A 19495-nucleotide genomic window follows, 5' to 3' on the forward strand; every position below is an offset into this window, starting at 1 on the left:
AGTTACCATTTCAGTATATCGCTATAGGGTGCTTATGTTAGAGTCGAAGCTACCATTTCAGTATATCGCTATAGGGTGCTTAGAGTAAGGGTCAAAGCTACCCTTTTGATATATCCTTATATGTTGCTGCATTTAGGGTATGACTTATAGGTCAAGATTTATAACCAATACCCTATATGGTCTGATATCCTATGAGTATCAAAACACATTAACTCTGATAAACTAATTTTATTTTATTTCAGCTATGTTTCTGGTGTAATAACATCACATCTAGAAATGGTTGCAGGATGTAACAGTCTACAATCCTATCTCTTACAAAATATTAAGGACAAAGCTCTTGACCAGTACTTAGTTAATTGTCCAGAGAACATTGTGGTTGACCTTCCAGCACCAGCTGTTGACGATGTTACAAAACTTCAAACATGCTTTAGTGACCTGGATACTAGTATGGGAACAGCTATCAAATCTCCTAAGTATGGATTTTTGGATGTTTGTCAAGTAATGTATGGCATGCACAGATGTCTTGACGGAGCCTATGCTGACATGGGTACCAGTCCTGTATTAGACACTGCATTGATTATGTTAAACCACACAGCTAATTCCATTACAGAATTTCTAGTTGACCAGTGTAGTTCTTTTAGTAAGTTATAGCATCCTGCTTTGATTGATAGGACTGCATTAAATCAGGGTCAATAAATAGCTATCAAAATCTATCCCATTATTAACAATCACTTTTATGTCTTATAGATGATAAAAGTAACAAATAATTTATTACAGATCAATAACTTAAGATGGAAAATTTACTCATAACTTTCCATGTTTATATATTTTCATTAAGATTTGCTACAATGTGTTTCCATTCATAAAACTAAGAAATTGGTTTTGTCTAGTGATAGATCATATACTGTTTACAAACTTTTTTGTTGAAGTGATTTATTTATGGCACTTTTGAAGGAAGAAAAGTCATGTGTTAATAAATTGTCGCTAATAAAAGTACAAGATTTTCACTTATATGAATACAGCAACGAAGTGAGAAATTCAAGATAATAAATGGCAGTTATATGTTGGCTAGAAAATGCTTAAAATACAAAAAAGATTTTTCATTAAATATAACTTTTTAATTTCTTTTTACCTTCTTTTTTAACAGATGTCAGCATGATGGTGGAGTTAACAGGTTTACCTGCAGGTAAGTGTACTTTGGTTGTCATAGGAACATGAATTGAAAAAAACACGTTTAATAATTTCATGTGTCCAAGCGCTTTTCTGGATTTAACTTCATCGGGAACTCTCCAAGCCAAACATTTGAAATCCGAAGATGTATAAGTATAAAAAAACTTTGAATTTAATAATTTGGTTAAATATTTAGATTTTCCTCAGATTTAGATACATTCTAAAGGTAAACAATTGACCCCTTTGCAGTAATGATTATTATTAAGAATTGTATGGTAGAATAGAGACGAAGGATACCAAAGGGACATTCAAACTTAGTTGGAAAAACTGTCAAGGCCATGGTAAAAAAAACTGTCAAGGCCATGGTAAAAAAAAACAAAAAAACAAAAGGTCGCAAACAACAGTATACAATATAGAAAAATAAAGACTGAGGAACACAAAGTCACCAGAAACTTGAGTAGCTCCAGAAGGGGAGGCAGATCCTGCTCCACCAATGGCACCCATCATGTTATGGCATTTCATTTAAGAAAATATTGACTGGACATTGGCTTATAGAATGTGTATGAAAAGCAATTATTTAGTAATCATTCTAAATGACTCAAGAAAAATATATTCTACAAACTATGCAACATCGTAAAGTTTTGGATACATCTTTATGTGTCTTAGAAAGAAAAATAGATAAACAACAAACAGAAGAATAAGTAAAAAAATATTCACATTGTATACATGTACATGTATTGAAAAATAGGAAAACAGCTAGCTCATGAATATATGAACCAATACTTTATTACTTTCAGAATCAGCTGAGTGTAAGGTAGACACAGCAATGAATTGTGTTAAACTGCTGACCGTTAAAAATTTAGCAGCTCCAGTGTTGATGGAAAACAAAGACATGTTCTGCAGGTAAGATGGTGTTAGATATCAAAGATTGATGATAGTGGCCATTAACAATGTACTAGGAACTCATCATATGATCAAAGAAACAAAAGATTTTATGATTACAATTTTAAAAAAAGTGCATTTCTTTTTACTTAATTTAATATTGCAAAACTGCTTTTGAAAGAAATACTGCTCTGTATGATTCGACAGTTTCCTATGATATATTATTCTTAGGAAATATTCTCCAAGCATTCAGTCATGATTAATTATTATTGAACAAAAAGTAGCGTATTTTAAAACTGTCATGGACATTGATTTTGATATTTTAGGGATGTGCAGATGTTGCATGAGTGTGTTGAAGACAATATACAAGCCTGTTCCCCTGTTCTGAAGTCACAACTGGTATCCGTATTTAGTCTCAATCTCCAGATGATTGGAGATAAATGCAGACTAAACATAACAGACGAAACTCCCAAGGACAAGGCCAGAGAAATGTACAGTAAACTTGTAGAGATCATGTTGATGGGAGAAAACAGAATGGGTATGTTACACTTCCCCCTTTCAAAACTATTTTTGTCCTCTAACAGTCCTGTTAAAAATTCTGTTACTTTCCTTTTTAGTTTATTCTACAATATTGATCAAAAATATAATCCAAATAATTACAAAACCAGAAATTTTTTTATTTTATTATCAACCACAGAACTTGTAGAGTTATTGCTGTACAAAGTAATAAACTTTGTATAGCCATTGCTGTACAAAGTAATAAACTTTTCTATTTATAAGATTAAGAATGGAATATGTATTTATTACAGATGAATCAGACAAAAAAGATATGGACATGGAAAGGAATAATATGATGAATGATGATGAAAGTAACGAGGACAGAATGAATGAAGATGACGATGAAAGTGGTGAAGATGATTCAGATGAAAGCGATGAAGATGATTCAGGTGAAAGTAGCGAAGAAGACGATTCAGGTGAAAGTAGCGAAGAAGAGGATGATGACGATGATGAAGAAGATAATATGGAGAGAAGAAATGATATGGACAAACCAATGTGTAATATCTTCATGGCTAACGAGTGTTTGATGTCTGCCTTAGCTCACTTTGATATGTATGCCCCTAAACTTTGTAGGTAAGTTGTGTTCAAGTGTCTTACAGGCTCATCTATCCATGATATTTGACATTTCAAAAGATGCTTTACAAAAATATAGAATAGTTTAGATTTTAATGAATTTTATATATTTCTATGTCTGTTTATCCCTTGAGAGGGGTGTCTGCAATGGGGGTATTTTCACTTGTATGCAAATTTGTCTGCCATTATGCTAAATCTAACAAGTTCCTTAAAAACTTGACATCACGATTCAAAAATTTGATGTACCAGTTAAAAAGTAATTGTTGCTTGATGTCAGAAGGTTATGATGAGTAGATGTATGGTCAGTTGGAGACAAAATTCAGCAAAATACCAAAAGTGTAAATACATTTATTTATCTTTTATGTGAGATATTTGATGTGTTTCACATCAAGCAAATAATTAACAAACATAACGAATCATTTATTGTTTTTTCCATTTTCAGACAGAACAGCAAACACTTACAGGAATGTATTCAACCACATGTAGAACCATGTGATGACACGACAAAGATGATGGTCCATTACAGTGTAGACAGAATGATGGTTCTATTCAGAAAATCTTGTCAGACCTATATGTGGTGGGCCAATTACCTTGGAGGAGACAACATGATGATGGAAAACGATATGGAAGTAGAGAGGAGAAATGCAATGGAAATGTCCATGGAAAGAGAAATGAGCTCCGATGAAATGAAGCAGAAACGTCAATCTGAGGTTGATGAGATATTCTCAAAGATGAACAAAATTCGTCAGATCGTCAACTTTATACGAGCAGCCGACAATCCATTTGAAATGATGAATTCAGAATCAGCTGATCTGATGGAGATGATTAAGAAAATTAGTCAAATGTCAACAAATGACATGGATTGTATTAAGGAAGGTTCATTGGAAGGTCAAGGTCACTGTAGTCCATCTATGGCCCTTGAATGTGCAAGAGCAGTAGAAGAGGAATTGATGTCACCATGGGCAACTAAACATAGAATTTGTTTGTAAGTATTTAATTTAAATCAGTACTAGTGATTTGCCATTCTGTTAAACCTTAAATAATAAATTTATTCAAGGAATGACTGTAATATTTTTACTTTATATGAAGAATTAACATAAAAAATTTGGTGCACACTGAATAATGCGTGTAGCATGTTATTTAACAGTATGCACCATATTTTTTATGTTATTTAGAATAGACAGAAAAAATAATACAGTCATTTCTTATAATTTAATTCTAAATTCCATTTTAAACCAAAGAAAACCATGAAAAAACGTTGATGATGTCATGGTCACATGACTGAATTATGTCTATGGGCTAATAACAAAATAACGTCAGCCATTCACAAGACATGTTACATAAAAATATTAATCAAAATTAAATTATTGTCATTTAAAACTTATGATATTTAATTCTGTACTCTTGTTAAGATGGAGGTCAAATAAAAACCATCAAGAACAGGCATAATACCAGGATTATTTGATTCATAAGACAATATTTAAAAGTTCTAATCCATTGACAGATGCAAGCATCCTTATCTATTTGCTTTATCTTTTCTTGTGTTTATTTTTAAAAGATTTCATACAAACAATTTTTGTTAAGTAAAATATTTTGATAACATTATAATGTGATTTTTTAGGAAATTTTCTCTGGCCGTAAGGTGTGCCATGATGACATCACAGGGCTGTGATCACATGACCACATCACATCTGCATATGAGGTTCCATGAGGTGATGGGACATGTGGGTAATATGTGCCCAACTGTTGTCAAGGAGTCGTGTGAAGTAAAGACAGAATGTAAAGCCAAGGAACTGCCATCTTGTATTACACCCCTTCACAGTAAGATAATGGCGTCCTTACAATTGCCTACAACTTCTACAGTACAACTTTGTAGGTAAGATATATCATCAAAGTTAAACCAGTGTCGAAGGAAGAAAAAGGGGGTAGAAGAAACATAATATATTGTTTTTCCCTTTTATTGCAATATTTATTGTATATTATAGAATTTGGCGTAATATCATGGACACATCACTTATTCAGTTCAATATTATCTGTAGTTCTCGAAATTTGAAATGTGTCAGACAAAAGTAGAACTTAAATATAAATTTTATGAAATAAGAAAATAAGCAGCAACAGACAAAGTATCTAGATTAAACATTGGAAAAGAAACATACTTTAAATATTTTTGAGTATCAAAAGAAAATTGAACATGCTGTAAAATATCCATTACCTTTTCCTTTTAGCTACATTGAAATTGCTGCAGAATGTATTATGGAGAAAGTAGAGAAATGTCCAGAACAAGTCATATTTAAAGTACATGAATCCTTGAAACCATCACTTGGTATGCTTGGGTCAATGTGTATGACCCTTCCAGGCCAAGCATGCTTCACCTCAATGGTATGGAACCTAGGGTCATTGGTACTTCTGGATGCAAACATACACAAAACTGGTGCTATGCATACAATGTTAGAGGTCGCCAAAATGTATAACAAGACCATTGACATGTCCGGTTGGATGACAAAGACAAACCAGGTCAATGTCAGTGAAGAATATCTGAAAACCATAACATTACTTCATAAAATGATGGAGATGAACAAGAACAATTGTAGTTGGGCTGAATTGAAGGGAGACAAAGAAAGGAAAGACGACATGATGATGGACATGGGTAAGATGGAAGGATCTCTCATGGATGGCTTGTTACAGATGGTTAAATATGCCATGATGAACGATGATGTCATTGAGAAGGACGAACAAATGATCAAAATGATGAGAATTATGATGTTGAATTTGGATAAAGATCAAAGCATGAAAGACTTATTAGATCAGTCAGCTCATATTATTAAAGAAATCCATGAAAGGTATGACGACAAAACTATGAAGAAAATGAATGTTTCTGTTGTCGAGGTGATGAATGAAGTTATTAAGATCATCGTTGGAATGGGTAACGGGCATGAAATTGTGTCCTCTGCCTATCACACCATGGCTTATATGAAAATTGGTGAAATGATGGACGAGATAAATGCTATGGTGATGAAAGAAGATGAGATGGAATACTTCAACCGTTGGGACTACTTAAACAAAGGTCTAGTCGAAAATATGAAGGAGAGGTCACAGAAGGAATTAACAAAAGCAGCAATGGGCTTGATGGACATTTATATGGAGCCAAATAACTCACAAAACTTGGAAGGGTTAATGATGATGATGAAGGTGAAGAAATTGACAACCTGTGCTGATATGATGGAGGTCGCTCAATGTGCCATGGCTCATTTACCATTGCTACCCAAGGATAAAAGGTTCCTGATGAATGCCACACTACAAGCTCTGGCTGATGTAGCTACAGAAGTTTGTATGGGTAAGTTTAAATTAGCCTTACAAGATTATATTGCCCTATTTGTAATTGTCATAGAGAAAAGCTGACAAAACAAAACAAAACATATAAAAAAGAAGATGTGGTATGATTTCCAATGAGACAACTATCCACAAAAGACCAAACAACACAGAAATTAACAACTAAAGGTCACCCTACCGCCTTCAACAATGAGCAAAGCCCATACCCCATAGTCAGCTATAAAACTGCTGATTTATTATAGGATTAAACACATTTTGTCTAGAGGTTATTGATGTGTAAACCGGGGCGATTAACTCACAAACTGAATAAAAGTCTGAAGGACTTTTATGTTGAGTTTGTGAGTAAGAGCCCCGGTTTACACATCAATAACCTCTAGACAAAATGTGTTTAATCCTATAATAAATCAGCAGTTTTATAGCTGACTAGACAAATAACCTCTAGACAAAATGTGTTTAATCCTTATAATTCTTCAGCCAAACATTTTTTTTTGTTGATGGCTACTATATATATTTACCATCAAAAGCACAATGGCAAGTCGTAACTTAGGAGTACGCCGCCATCTTGAATTTCTAAAAACCATAAATGTCCGATAAATACAACGGAATCTTAAATGAATAAGCACCTACCTCAAAAACTTCATTTTAATTAAATTTTATCTGAATTTGAAGCGTACACATAACGAAATAATCTTTCCCTTGAAAATTTCCATTCGTATGACGTCGTGTTTTGCCATGACGTAAATTCGCCAAATCCTTCATGAAATTTCGCGGAATTTTATTAAATTTAATTTTTGTACATTTTCGAAGCTTTAGTGCAATAAATTTCTTTCTTTTTTTTGTTATATATGCACTAGAATAGTCACAACTGTTATGTAATTGTTTTTTAATCTCAATTTGCTGAAAATCCCGGGATCACTGCAAGCTTGTGTATCGCGCATGAATAGATTACAAAAGTAGTTTCGGAAACATGGTTTATCGAAGTGTAAACTTAGAGAAAATTTCTAATTGACCAATTCAATTCAAGTATTTATAGATATGCAAATCATATAAGAATTATCATTTTATATGTCAATTAAGTGGTAACAGGTTTTTAAGTGACTTCTTCATCATCCAATTTAATTTTCACAGACTTGTATGTAATTTTGGATTTTCATTTTTACTCACCCAAAAAAGGGACCTGCATGATTTATATAAACATGGGATTTATATATATAGACAAGCAGTAAAAAATGTTTTATTTTTTTCTCTCATTGAAAAAAATCATTTAAATATCACATATTCAAAAGAATATATCTAATCACACGAAGAATTATTTCAACTTGAAAAAAAATGTAATGGATTCACCAAAAAGTATATTCTTAGGGTGGAATTACCAGATGGTAAGCTCTCCACTGAAACCTATAATCGTAACTTTTATCATGATGATAAGGACTTTTGTTTTGATTTAGACAAGGCCAGCTGAAGGACGCCTCCGGGTGCGGGAATTTCTCGCTACATTGAAGACCTGTTGGTGACCTTCTGCTGTTGTTTTTTTATGGTCGGGTTGTTGTCTCTTTAACACATTCCCTATTTTCATTCTCAATTTTACTGATAGATAAATAAAGATTACATTGGGTTACTGTATATAGTAATTTTTGTTATTTCTTTCAGGTCAAAAGTGTTATGAGTGCAAAGGTGTTTTTTTTTTTTTTTTTTTTTTTTTTTTTTTTTTTTTTTTTTAAATTGATACTTGTTTATTCCAAATATTTCCTGTTTACAATTTCCTCAGTTGCCCAGGATGCAAATTGTGGATTCCTGTTTACATTTAAGCCAACTGTCCGGGAAGCAGAAGGTTGAAAAATGTGCACTATATTATCCGAAAAAAATAGTATACATGTAATAATACTTATATTCTTTTATATGACAATGAGTGAAAAAGGAATATCTTTATAGAATGTACTACTAGTGGTAAATAATATAACATTATAAAAACATAAACGAGTGCACCTATAAACCAGACTCACATAATATTTTAACATAATCGAGTGCATCTTTAAACCATGGATTACCGTAATCAATATAAATTAAAGAGATATAAATAAAACCAGACAACATGACTGCTATCTCCTGCAAGGTATGTACTTATAGTATGAAATTAATTAATGTGTTTATTTTCTCTTTGTCTAATGTATTAATTGATAAGTAACAGGGGACAGATTTCAGATGTGTTACCATGTATGATTTCCAAAGATTTAAAATATATGTAGAGGACATTTTTATCCCAACATTGGGTTACTGTATATAGTAATTTTTGTTATTTCTTTCAGGTCAAAAGTGTTATGAGTGCAAAGGTGTTAAAGATAACATGGAATGTAACAAACAAGGGGTCAAGATGTGTGAGGCTGGACAGGTAAGGCATTTTAGAATAAGTGGTCAATAATTGCTGGGCTGGACAAGTAGGTTATTGAAAAACAAGAGGTCAAGACTTGTGAGTTTTTTTAAAGTACAGATCTTTAAATTTACAATATAGTGGGTATAAAATGTTGAATTTATAAAAACCAGGGTTTTTTTTAAACGATAGTCTTTTCCTTTATCAGTAACTAATATAAAGTCCATGCGATCAAGATGAACAAAATGTCAGGACAAACATTAATGACTTTGGTAAAGCTTTTAATACAAAACATTAACAAATTACTATACTAATAATGATGTCAAATATTTTGGGAACATGCTTGGACATCAGAAACAGAATCATATGTGCATGGATTCATTTTTTTTTGGGATGAATAAAGGAGTAGGTTCGGTAAGGACAGATTTTGGCCTCAAATTTCAGGTTCATCTGACGAAAGATTTTTACCACTTTTTAAACACTTAAGTGTCTATTTTATTTGAATCAATTAGTTTATGTATAAGATTTTAACTGATTTAATCATAAAAAACACACCGATTCAAGCTGAAATATGAAAAATCTACCAAATATTTCAAAACATGTCACTTTTCAGATTGTTTTTCTCAAAAATGAAAGTGGCCGCATCCATGTTCATCCTCAACCTTTATATATGTTATGTATTATCATAAAATACAACTTACATTTTAATATTAAGGATGAACATGAATGCGGCCACTTTCGTTTTACACGAAAACCGTCTAAAATTTAACTAAAATGCAAGAATTGTGAAGATTTCAGTAATTTAGCATGACTTTATCATGCTAGTACCCGATATGTGTGCATTGCATTGTCAAAAACAGCCCATATTTATATAGCAGAAGCATTCTACTGTCCAATTAAAAACTAAAAGTTTACATTTTAACAATTTTGTAAAACTGCTATATTTTGGGGCCAAAAAGGGGTCTTACTGGACCTACTCCTTTTGTGGATTAAAGATAAGAATTGTAATTAGTAATGAAACAGCAGTGTATGATTGTTAAATTATCAAACACGACTTGTTGGAAAACTGAAGCTTAAGAAAATTAACCAAAAAAGCAATCAATTCATTTATAATAGTTTTTTTTTAAATTTTGATCTTTTTTTATATCTATTGTGTCATTTGTTTTCAGGGATGTTTCACTTTACTGAAGGATGACAAAGTTCACAAGGGCTGTATGTACCCATTGTATGGTTATACATTTGGAGAAGATTGGAAATTCTGTCAGGGATCTATGTGTAATAAACACAAATACATGGTAGAAGAAGGTTAGTTTATGATTAGGTCTTCAAATGTAAACAAGTCTTCACACTTTATTGCTAGCACTACGTTAAAAAATTAAAAATGAATATATAATATGTAGAAAAGACTGGTGCCCCACACATTCTTAACTGGGTATAGTTATAGCATTTGCACAAAATAGTAGTGTGTTTTGTTATATAGAATTTTGTAACAAAAGACTTAGGTCATTATTAACATTTCAATATAAAAAGTCTTCAAAAATATGCATACATAGCACAAACTTTATAAGGAACTATTAGTTGACTTTTTGACTTCCATAGCCATTGATAAAAAATGAAATATTTTATATTGTTTAGAAAAAGATATGAATTGCAAACCTATGGCTGCTTTGATGTGTCTAGCAGGAATGGTGCCTATTATTGCTGCAGAAGGTCCACTTGATGAAAGGTAACAATTGTATTGACCTTTGATGCCCTTGGTATTAATGCTGTATCTTGTTATTGCTGTTGAGTTGTCATGTTCAAGGAATATTTATTGTATACCAGTATTGCATAACTTTAAAAGTTCAAAAAAATTATGTTGGATATATTTGGTTAAGCTGAATTTTATGGCAAAATATTTAAATCTGAAAAATGTCATTCACAGAAAGTTGATTCTTTTTCCCATTACAATATGAAAAAGATAATCAAAACTTATTATTTATTTTTATGAACAAATTGATAAATCTGAATTGAGAAACTTAGTTTGACAAGTTGTTCAATAGTTCCCACCTTAAAACTTCAACTGGTACCCATGACTTATTACTTTTTGTTAACAGAATGATCTATTCCAAGTTTGCCTGCATTGAGAAACACACATCAACATGTAGTATGTCAAATACCCGTATGATGGCAGATCTGGTTCCCATGCTCAAACATGGTCTGTATGAGAGCCAATGCTCAGGAGATAAAGCAGGATACGAGTGTGGTAGTAGAAGTATTATAGGATTAGGAATGACTGTTATGGACCCTGCTGCAGATCGTATGGGTGTTTGCAGGTCAGTCATTATATCTATACCAAAATTAATCATGACTTTTGTTTGCAGGTCAATATATTAATTAAATTTAACATGAAATTTGTCAATAATTGCTTTGTAAAATGAGTAGTTTCATATATATAATAAGGAAATGGTTTCTCTTGTATTTCAATACATCTATATTTAATTTAAAATGCATGTCTTCTTTAATTAAGGTGATAAAAACATATACAGTAACTACTAGATCGTAGTTATAAGAAAATCTTGATTTTCAATTAAATCTTTACTAATCTGTTACTAAAGCAATTTTAATTATAATTGTTTCTTACAAATGTAAAAGAATTTTAAATATTTGTTTTCCAGCCAACTGAACGATACTTTCCATATGTTAGACAAGGCTGTAGAACACAAAATGTGTTCAGACTATGAAAAAGCAGCTGCCTTTAAAGGAATTAAATCTATCATGCAGACTATTGGGCCAGACTATTGTCCAGGTGTGATGCCAAGCAGAAAGATCTTCTGTGAGAACGTCACCTCTACTGTTTGTAATAAAACTGCTGCACTACAATGTTTCACTAAATACAAGGTCATGGGTCATGTGAAGGACATGATGACTGACATGGAAAACACAAATCTATGCTGGTAAGTCAAGGTCAAGAAGGTCATTGTTAATAAAACCTTGTAATAATTACTTTTGCACATATTTGTAATTTACTTTTACAATATTTTACAAACAATATGATAAATTTAAAACCATTTATCTTTCAAACTGATACCAATCTTTTTATTTATTTTGATATAAGAACAATAGAAATACTGAATGTTTAATAAAAAGTCTTTATTATTATTTAAGTGAACATGATTGGTAACATGTAACTCTAATAACTAACACTTGTTTAGTCAACAAACTGGATGATAAATATGAATGAGAAACAGTATGATGCAATTTCTTTTACATTTTTCATCTTATTTTAGATATATTTTTCTTCTTTACAATAATGTATAATTCTGTTGACAGGAAAATGACAGAATTATTGGTATGTATGGGTGAGGCCACAGCCGGATGTAAAGCCACTGATGATGTGTCTGAAGTCTTCAATGCATTCAAAGACAATGTTGGCTATGCTATTAGCCATTGTCCTATTCTACAGATGAATTTAGACATTTGTTATCCAGAGCTGAAGAAACCCTCTGTATGTCAGCCAGCTCTTGTGTATACCATGTGTATTCAACCACTCACAGATGATGGGTGCAGGTTAGTAGTACACTTTGGCATGAGTTAAATGTATCACATTATTTGGTCACTGATTGTCTGCGTAATATACATGAGTAGATTTTCAAATGTTTCTGTTGTTTTATCTTTTGATTTGTTATTTTGTCTTATTTATGAAAAAACAATGTTATTATGTCTTATTTATTTTATATGGGAAAGGGGTGGGTTCGGACCCCCCTTGAAAACAAATAAGCACTGTTAAAGTCCATGTTCTGTTCGAATTGTGACTGTTAAAGTCTAGTTCAAATAGACTCCGCTTGAAAATTCCTGGCTACAGGCCTGTAAGGTTGTATATTTTTAAAGTACTTTTAAGAAATAAGGATTTAGTCTCCAAAAGGACAACTATCTGAAAGAATTCTGATAACGTTGAGTTAAACAATTTTATGTTACTAATCTTGTTTTGTATTGTTTTAATCAACTTTTTCTTTTTTTTTTCTAACTATAGTGCTTTAGAAGATGATAAGAAAAGGCAAACAATGGTGAACTGTATCTCTGATCTGACAACAGGCTGCTCTCACATGCAAAATTTACCAGTCTACAACTCAATACACTTTGCAGTAACAGAATACCTAATGGGTTGTGGAAACCATTCAGTAACTGAAGTACTGATGACAAACAGGGCAACACGTGTAGATCATGCCATGGCTAGAATGGCAGCCTTAGTAATGACAAGGTCAATGATTATGAATGTGGAAGAACCAACCAGTGAGATGGCCGTGTCCAGTATGTTTCAAAAACTGTTGACATTACGTTTGAATGTTACTGGTGCAATGGGACCTTTAAGTAACATGAGCAGTAACATATACATGAAATCTAAGACACTCTTCAAAGAATTGACTGAGAAAAGGTAGGCATAGTGTGACAGCTATTTTGTGAAAATATCAGAGGATAACATGGCTTTAATAGCTATAGGTTGTGAAATTAGTTGATCAAAAAGATTTGTGTTTTTGAAACGTTTTCAAGCTTTTTCAAGGATTACTTGTGATATTCAATTAAAAATTAGTCATTCTTTTATGATTTAAAAAATGCTCTTTTAACTATGATACAGTGTGTTACTTTTAATATTGGAACTAAGACGGATAAACTAACAGAAGTCAGAATTTTTTTTATTTCTTTTATTTAGTTTCTATCTTAAGTCTTGATCTCTTGTAATGCCACAGCAACTTTAGTTATTCTGTTCCTGATTCATGAGTGCATGTAATGTTATTTAAGAGGTTTATGACATCATCTGTTAGAAATTGTACAAGTAATAATATTTTAAAAATGAACTTCTATTAAACATTCACTCTTGTGTATTATGTGCTAAGGTGGTGTTAAGCAAACAACAATCAATAACATTGAATATTTACAGAATGGGTATCCAGGACGACACAGGGGAGATAACTATGTGTGCTTTACAGTTTGAGACACAAGCAACAGTTGCCATGGCATTCCCATCCATGTTTGATGCTATTTATTGTGAAAGTCTCCATCAATTTGTAAAATGTCTGAGTAAATCTGAAGGTCAAACTGTTCCCATGATGTTTGCTATGTCTATGAAAGACCAGTTTGCTGGGTACATGGAAGGAGTATGCCATAACTATATGGATAAAATGGTAGACATTAGTCAGACCATTATGGGAACTCTTGGTTACAATGAAAATACAACAATGATGGATATGTCCATGATTTCTGATGGTCAGTGGAAAGAACTCCTCGGACATCTTCAGAAAGGTAGGAATTAATATAGAGGAATGAAGATGTTTTTGTATTATCTATCTATTTCCTCCTTATAACCTTGCTCTTCAATTTGTTAATTATTTTTATAACTCAATTCTCCCTTAACTGTTTTTCCCAAAACATGTAGGTAACAGAATTAAATCAAAAGTTTCCTCAAATAAAGATATGTAGGAATAACAAACACTAGTTAAATTATTTTAATCCTTTTTGATTTGAAACAAAAAAATAATGGTCAATTTAGATTTGAAATGTTTTTATATTACAGAAGGTGACCAGTGTGACACATGGTACATTGCTGCTTATTTGTCTAATGTTGCTTCTTACGCTCTCTCTGGACCATTCAAGACTAAGGATACCTACGCTATAATGTGTTTGTAAGTATATAGTATGACTAATGTAACCAACTATCCTAATGTACTACAAAGGGTCTTCGTGGCCAAAAAGTCTTAAGTATTTCATCAACTGTGCATCTCTAGCATTTCAACACTCAGGTTGTGATTTGAACCCTGCACTCACCCCTAATCTTAATTGACTAGGGTTGTCTAAATAACATCTGTAAAAGTGACATGCAAGTAAATAGAAAGGATAAATCTTCACATTCCAGTAAGATTGAGTAAGTTTAAATGCAAAACGATAAATACTTTTAAATCTGTTATATTTGTTTTACCCATAAAAACTGCAATTATTGAAATATATACAACTTCATAAAAAGTACTACATGTTTATCAAAGGAAAATAGGATAAATGTTTATAGTTATTGTTTTTATTATATTAACAGAATAATGGACAATCTGAATGCCACTTTGAAAGATAAGATTGACCAATGTTCTGAGGACCACAGAATGGTATATTATAGTATTATAGAAGGACTAAAAATGACCAATCCTGTCTGTCACAACCCTGTTATGAACATCACCAAACCAACAACATGTCAACTTGAAAATGCAGGATATTGTGTAGCTTCTGCCATGCCATGGCTTTCATCACAGGCTACCCCAGACTATCAGCTCTGCTGGTATGTATAGTCAAATTGGGTTACAATCATTGATACATAATTTTCAAATTCCTTTTACTAAATGGGGAGATAATGATATATAATGCAATACTTTTGCTTTCTTTATTAAGCAACACCAGAATATAAGCATCATGTTATTGTATGTAACAACACAACACTGTAGCCTTATTCATTGTCATAACATGCTAATCCACTGTTTTCTTGTTGTAGGCATCTGTCAAGAGCTGTTACATGTGTACATCACTCTACCGAGCACTGCTCTGATGGAGAAAAGACTTACTTTAACGGACTATTGTCCTATATCCAGACAATTGTTGGAAACAGGTGCCCCCTACTGACCTCTTTGGTGGCATGTGGTGACTCAACTTCTATGGTTGGAGCTAAGTGTAGTGTCAAGGATGTTCATATGTGTGTTGATGCATGGGAATCTTGCAGGTAGGTAACCTTGATAGAGGTCAAGGCCAAAAGTAAATTCTGAATATAAGAACTTCTCTGCTGAAGACCATTTTATTGTCCTCATTTTAAATGTCAGGAGTTTATACATGTCAATAGAAAAAAATCTATTATAAAACCCTCCCTGTTGAATTTTAAAACCTGCCATCAGAAAAATAAAGGGTATATTCAATTTCTACTATTGTTTGTCTGGCTTATTGTTATATTTGTACTTTATATGATGAATTTAGATATTATGACATTGTTTGTAACAAAGTTTCGAGTAGAACTTTTATTAGGTGGTACAAATACACATTGACAGATCAGGAAGTTACTTGATTGTGGTTGTAAATTTTCACAGCTGATCTGCATATGAGCTTAACAGAGAGTCAGCAGTAAAGAAAAATATGTGTGTTCATGATTTGTTCATTAATAATTATGTCTTTGTCTGTTATAATGATGTGATATATGTGTGTCCATGTTTGTATGTATTAAAAATTTTGTCATGGTTTGTTTTAGTGATGTGATATATGTGTGTTCATGTTTGTATTTATTAATAATTTTGTCATGGTTTGTTTTAGTGATGTGAGAACCACAACTGAGTGTGTCAATAGAAATTCCTACAACTGTTCTGCCTATGAAATGAAGCAGATTACAGGTTTTATGGAGATGACTTGGATGAACGTATTAAAGGTGTGTCCAGAGAAAGATATTGTAGCAGAGGCTTACTCCAAGGGATCCTGCTCCGCACCTCCAACCTGTTCACTGACTGAAGCTTACAACTGCTCCTTGAGATATGACAGCTCTGATTGCAGGTTAGTGGCAAATTTTATTGATTTATTTATAGTTGATCTGACCAAGATAAATTCAGGTTTTAGTTTTAATTGAACATTTTGTGTTTTTTACCAACTAAATATTTGGTACTCAATATGAAAAATAAAATGTTACTGAATTTGTTTGATGAATTTTAAACCTGCATTCCTGTCTATTTTAACATCATTTGAACAATAAGTGCATGCAGTAATTCTTTATGCTTGAGTTTAATTTATATATTTAATTTGACTTGAGTGTGATGGCTGCTTCCATAATTTTATGAGGGTTTCTTATCGTCGAGTTGCAAGTTGCGAGTTAAGAAAGTCGAGTTGCGAGTTAAAAAAGTCGAGTTGCGAGTTACAAAAGTCGAGTTGCGAGTTAGGAAAGTCGAGTTGCGAGTTACGAAAGTCGAGTTGCGAGTTACGAAAGTCGAGTTGCGAGTTACGAAAGTCGAGTTGCGAGTTACAAAAGTCGAGTTGCGAGTTACAAAAGTCGAATTGCGAGTTAGGAAAGTCGAGTTGCGAGTTACAAAAGTCGAGTTGCGAGTTACAAAAGTCGAGTTGCGAGTTATAAAAGTCGAGTTGCGAGTTACAAAAATATTGTTTACCCCGAATTTTCAGGTTTGATTCACATTTGATAAACAAAACATGCATGTACCCGAACTTAGTTATTCCCGTGATTGTGGGATTTGAAACAGTTATATGTGATACTTATTTATAAGAGTCTAATATAAGTTTAGTTTTGGAAGCATTTAAAAAAAATAATGTATCCTTAATGGACGAGATCGATCTTATTTTATAATCCAATACGTTTACACTACCGAACATAAAAAGAACCGATCTGACCCTAAATTTATAAATTACCTTTCGTAAACAAATAATTCTTAAAATAGAATAGTAAAGGAAATTCTTCACCTCGCGCGAACTATAACACATTGCAAAATCATTGAGAAAATATGTGTGTAGACCATCGCTAAATAACGAACGGCCAATGCGTTTGAAGATGAGGATTTGCAGCAAACAAATAGAACTTATTGATTTAGAAGATAATAAAAAAATAGCCGAATCTATGTTCACTTTTCGTATTCCATCCATCATTTTTAAACATGCCGAACATTCACCTGAAAAAAGCGATCGATCTAAGCATTTACACTTGAAAAAAGATCGATTCAAATAAGATTGATCTTTTTAAAACTACATCGATATCTGGAAGTAGACTTTTTTAGACCGATTGAAGATCGATCTTTTCCGTTTTCATTATTCCATCCATCGTTTTGAAAAACGTGTGTTTTTGCCGCCAAACATAGGTAGTAATTTCCATGCAATCGTGAGAGATATGTACAATAAAAGGGAATTATGTGCTAAAATAGACAATGTGCTTACTTCTAATTTGTATTCCCAAATTGGTGTAAACTAAGGGGATATTTTGAATCCCAACCTTTTCAAGATTTTTATAAATGAATTTTACCGGAAGCATTTAATGAAACCCCAGATGCTGTTGATATAAATGACCGCAGAATTGACAGCCTCATGTATGCAGAGGATCTTGTTATTTTTTGTCTAGTTCCAAGGCAAGTCTTTCAAAAAACGAATTGATAGTTTATCCTGTACTTTAAAATGTTGTTTAGAGGTGAATCTATCTAAAACCAAAGTTAATATGTTTAACAAACCTGGAAAACTTTTAAAAGAATATTTGTATTGCGAAAAAGATATAATAGAATGTGTTTACAATTACAAGTATCTAGGTTTAAAATGTATATTGACTTTTTAAGCATGGAAAGGGAGAGTTATACAAAAAATCACTATAAGCAATATTCAAATTGCGAACTTCATCATCTTACAATCCAAGTAATTTTACTCTATAACATATATATATATATATATATGACCATACAATAAAACCTATTTTAATGAATGGCAGTGAAATTACAGGAATGTTCAAAACTATCTCTGCAGCATGCCAGAAAGAAAGTGACTATTTTTGACAGCACCTTTACCTATGAACGATTTTTTTTTAGATGAATCCAATTTAAAATATATGAAATATATTTTAGGTTAAACAAATAGTCTTCTAACTTTATAGCTGTGCTAGGAGAGCTTGATATATTCCCTTTATATTTTTCAGTTGTATTATCAATTATGAAAAATCGGTTTAGAATTAAAAAAAAAAACAATATGAAAGATGGTTTATTATATGATACCTTTATGTGTAACAAAAACATGTTCACTGATAATATTGAATGCTTTAATTCATCCATACACATACATTATTTTTTTCAAAAAGCTGAAATATTCATAATTTGGAAGTAAAGCGTGACTTTGTTATCAAGTCAGTTAAGCAAAAACTTTGTTATAGTTTGGTAAAATTTTGGAACACAAAAAGAATAGATACAAAGAGTAGTAAATTAGATTTTTATTTCAAATTAAAAACTTGTTTTTCTAAAGAAATGTATCTACATGAATCTTTAAACAATTTTTTGATGAAGTGTCGTCATATGTAAAATCAGAATCAGTGCCCACGATCTCAAAATAGAAAGAGACAAGATATAAAACTTTGTATATAGCAAGAGACCATTTTAAAGGATTTGTAAGAAATGTAGTTGAAGATGAACATTTCATTACAAGTTGTCCAGCATGTACAAAGATGATCTTTAGGGAGATGTTTTTCAAGGAGATATTTTTCAGTATTTTTGCTAATTTTTCATATTTCTCAAATGAGACAAAAATTTGATTTGTTATGTATATTTGAGAATGTGTCTTTACATAAATATTTAGGGAACTACATTTGTATATTATTACAGTGGCGGATCCAGGGGGGGGGGGGTTCCGGGGGTGCGCACCCCCCCTTTATTTTTGCCGATCAATGCATTTGTATCGGGACATATGTTTTGCACCCCCCTGCACCCCCCCCCCCCCCCCCCCCCTTTGCCCTGGGTTAGCACCCCCCCTTTCGAAAATTCCTGCATCCGCCCCTGTTATTACAAGTCTAGATGTTAAACGAAATGTAAATGAATATATGTTACTTAACAATGATATTTGTTATGATTTTATAGTTCAGGTCCTGTCTTG

General features: G+C 32.3%; 1 protein-coding gene across 1 annotated transcript in view; it reads left to right on the plus strand.

Moving 5' to 3' along the window:
- LOC139520972 (uncharacterized) overlaps positions 1 to 19495 on the plus strand; it is a 100384-nt gene that overhangs the window by 52565 nt on the left and 28324 nt on the right. The window contains exons 55-74 of the mRNA XM_071314090.1: positions 243 to 640; positions 1148 to 1186; positions 1968 to 2073; positions 2379 to 2590; positions 2862 to 3183; positions 3626 to 4168; positions 4805 to 5059; positions 5409 to 6517; positions 8820 to 8902; positions 10051 to 10186; positions 10517 to 10607; positions 10978 to 11196; positions 11539 to 11817; positions 12194 to 12430; positions 12894 to 13295; positions 13800 to 14161; positions 14433 to 14541; positions 14946 to 15182; positions 15393 to 15617; positions 16196 to 16429. Coding sequence (XP_071170191.1) covers positions 243 to 640; positions 1148 to 1186; positions 1968 to 2073; positions 2379 to 2590; positions 2862 to 3183; positions 3626 to 4168; positions 4805 to 5059; positions 5409 to 6517; positions 8820 to 8902; positions 10051 to 10186; positions 10517 to 10607; positions 10978 to 11196; positions 11539 to 11817; positions 12194 to 12430; positions 12894 to 13295; positions 13800 to 14161; positions 14433 to 14541; positions 14946 to 15182; positions 15393 to 15617; positions 16196 to 16429 — 5598 coding nt within the window. The remainder of the gene's footprint in view (positions 1 to 242; positions 641 to 1147; positions 1187 to 1967; positions 2074 to 2378; positions 2591 to 2861; positions 3184 to 3625; positions 4169 to 4804; positions 5060 to 5408; positions 6518 to 8819; positions 8903 to 10050; positions 10187 to 10516; positions 10608 to 10977; positions 11197 to 11538; positions 11818 to 12193; positions 12431 to 12893; positions 13296 to 13799; positions 14162 to 14432; positions 14542 to 14945; positions 15183 to 15392; positions 15618 to 16195; positions 16430 to 19495) is intronic.

The sequence above is a fragment of the Mytilus edulis genome, chromosome 4 (genome assembly GCF_963676685.1).
Source record: "Mytilus edulis chromosome 4, xbMytEdul2.2, whole genome shotgun sequence".
Taxonomy (NCBI): domain Eukaryota; kingdom Metazoa; phylum Mollusca; class Bivalvia; order Mytilida; family Mytilidae; genus Mytilus; species Mytilus edulis.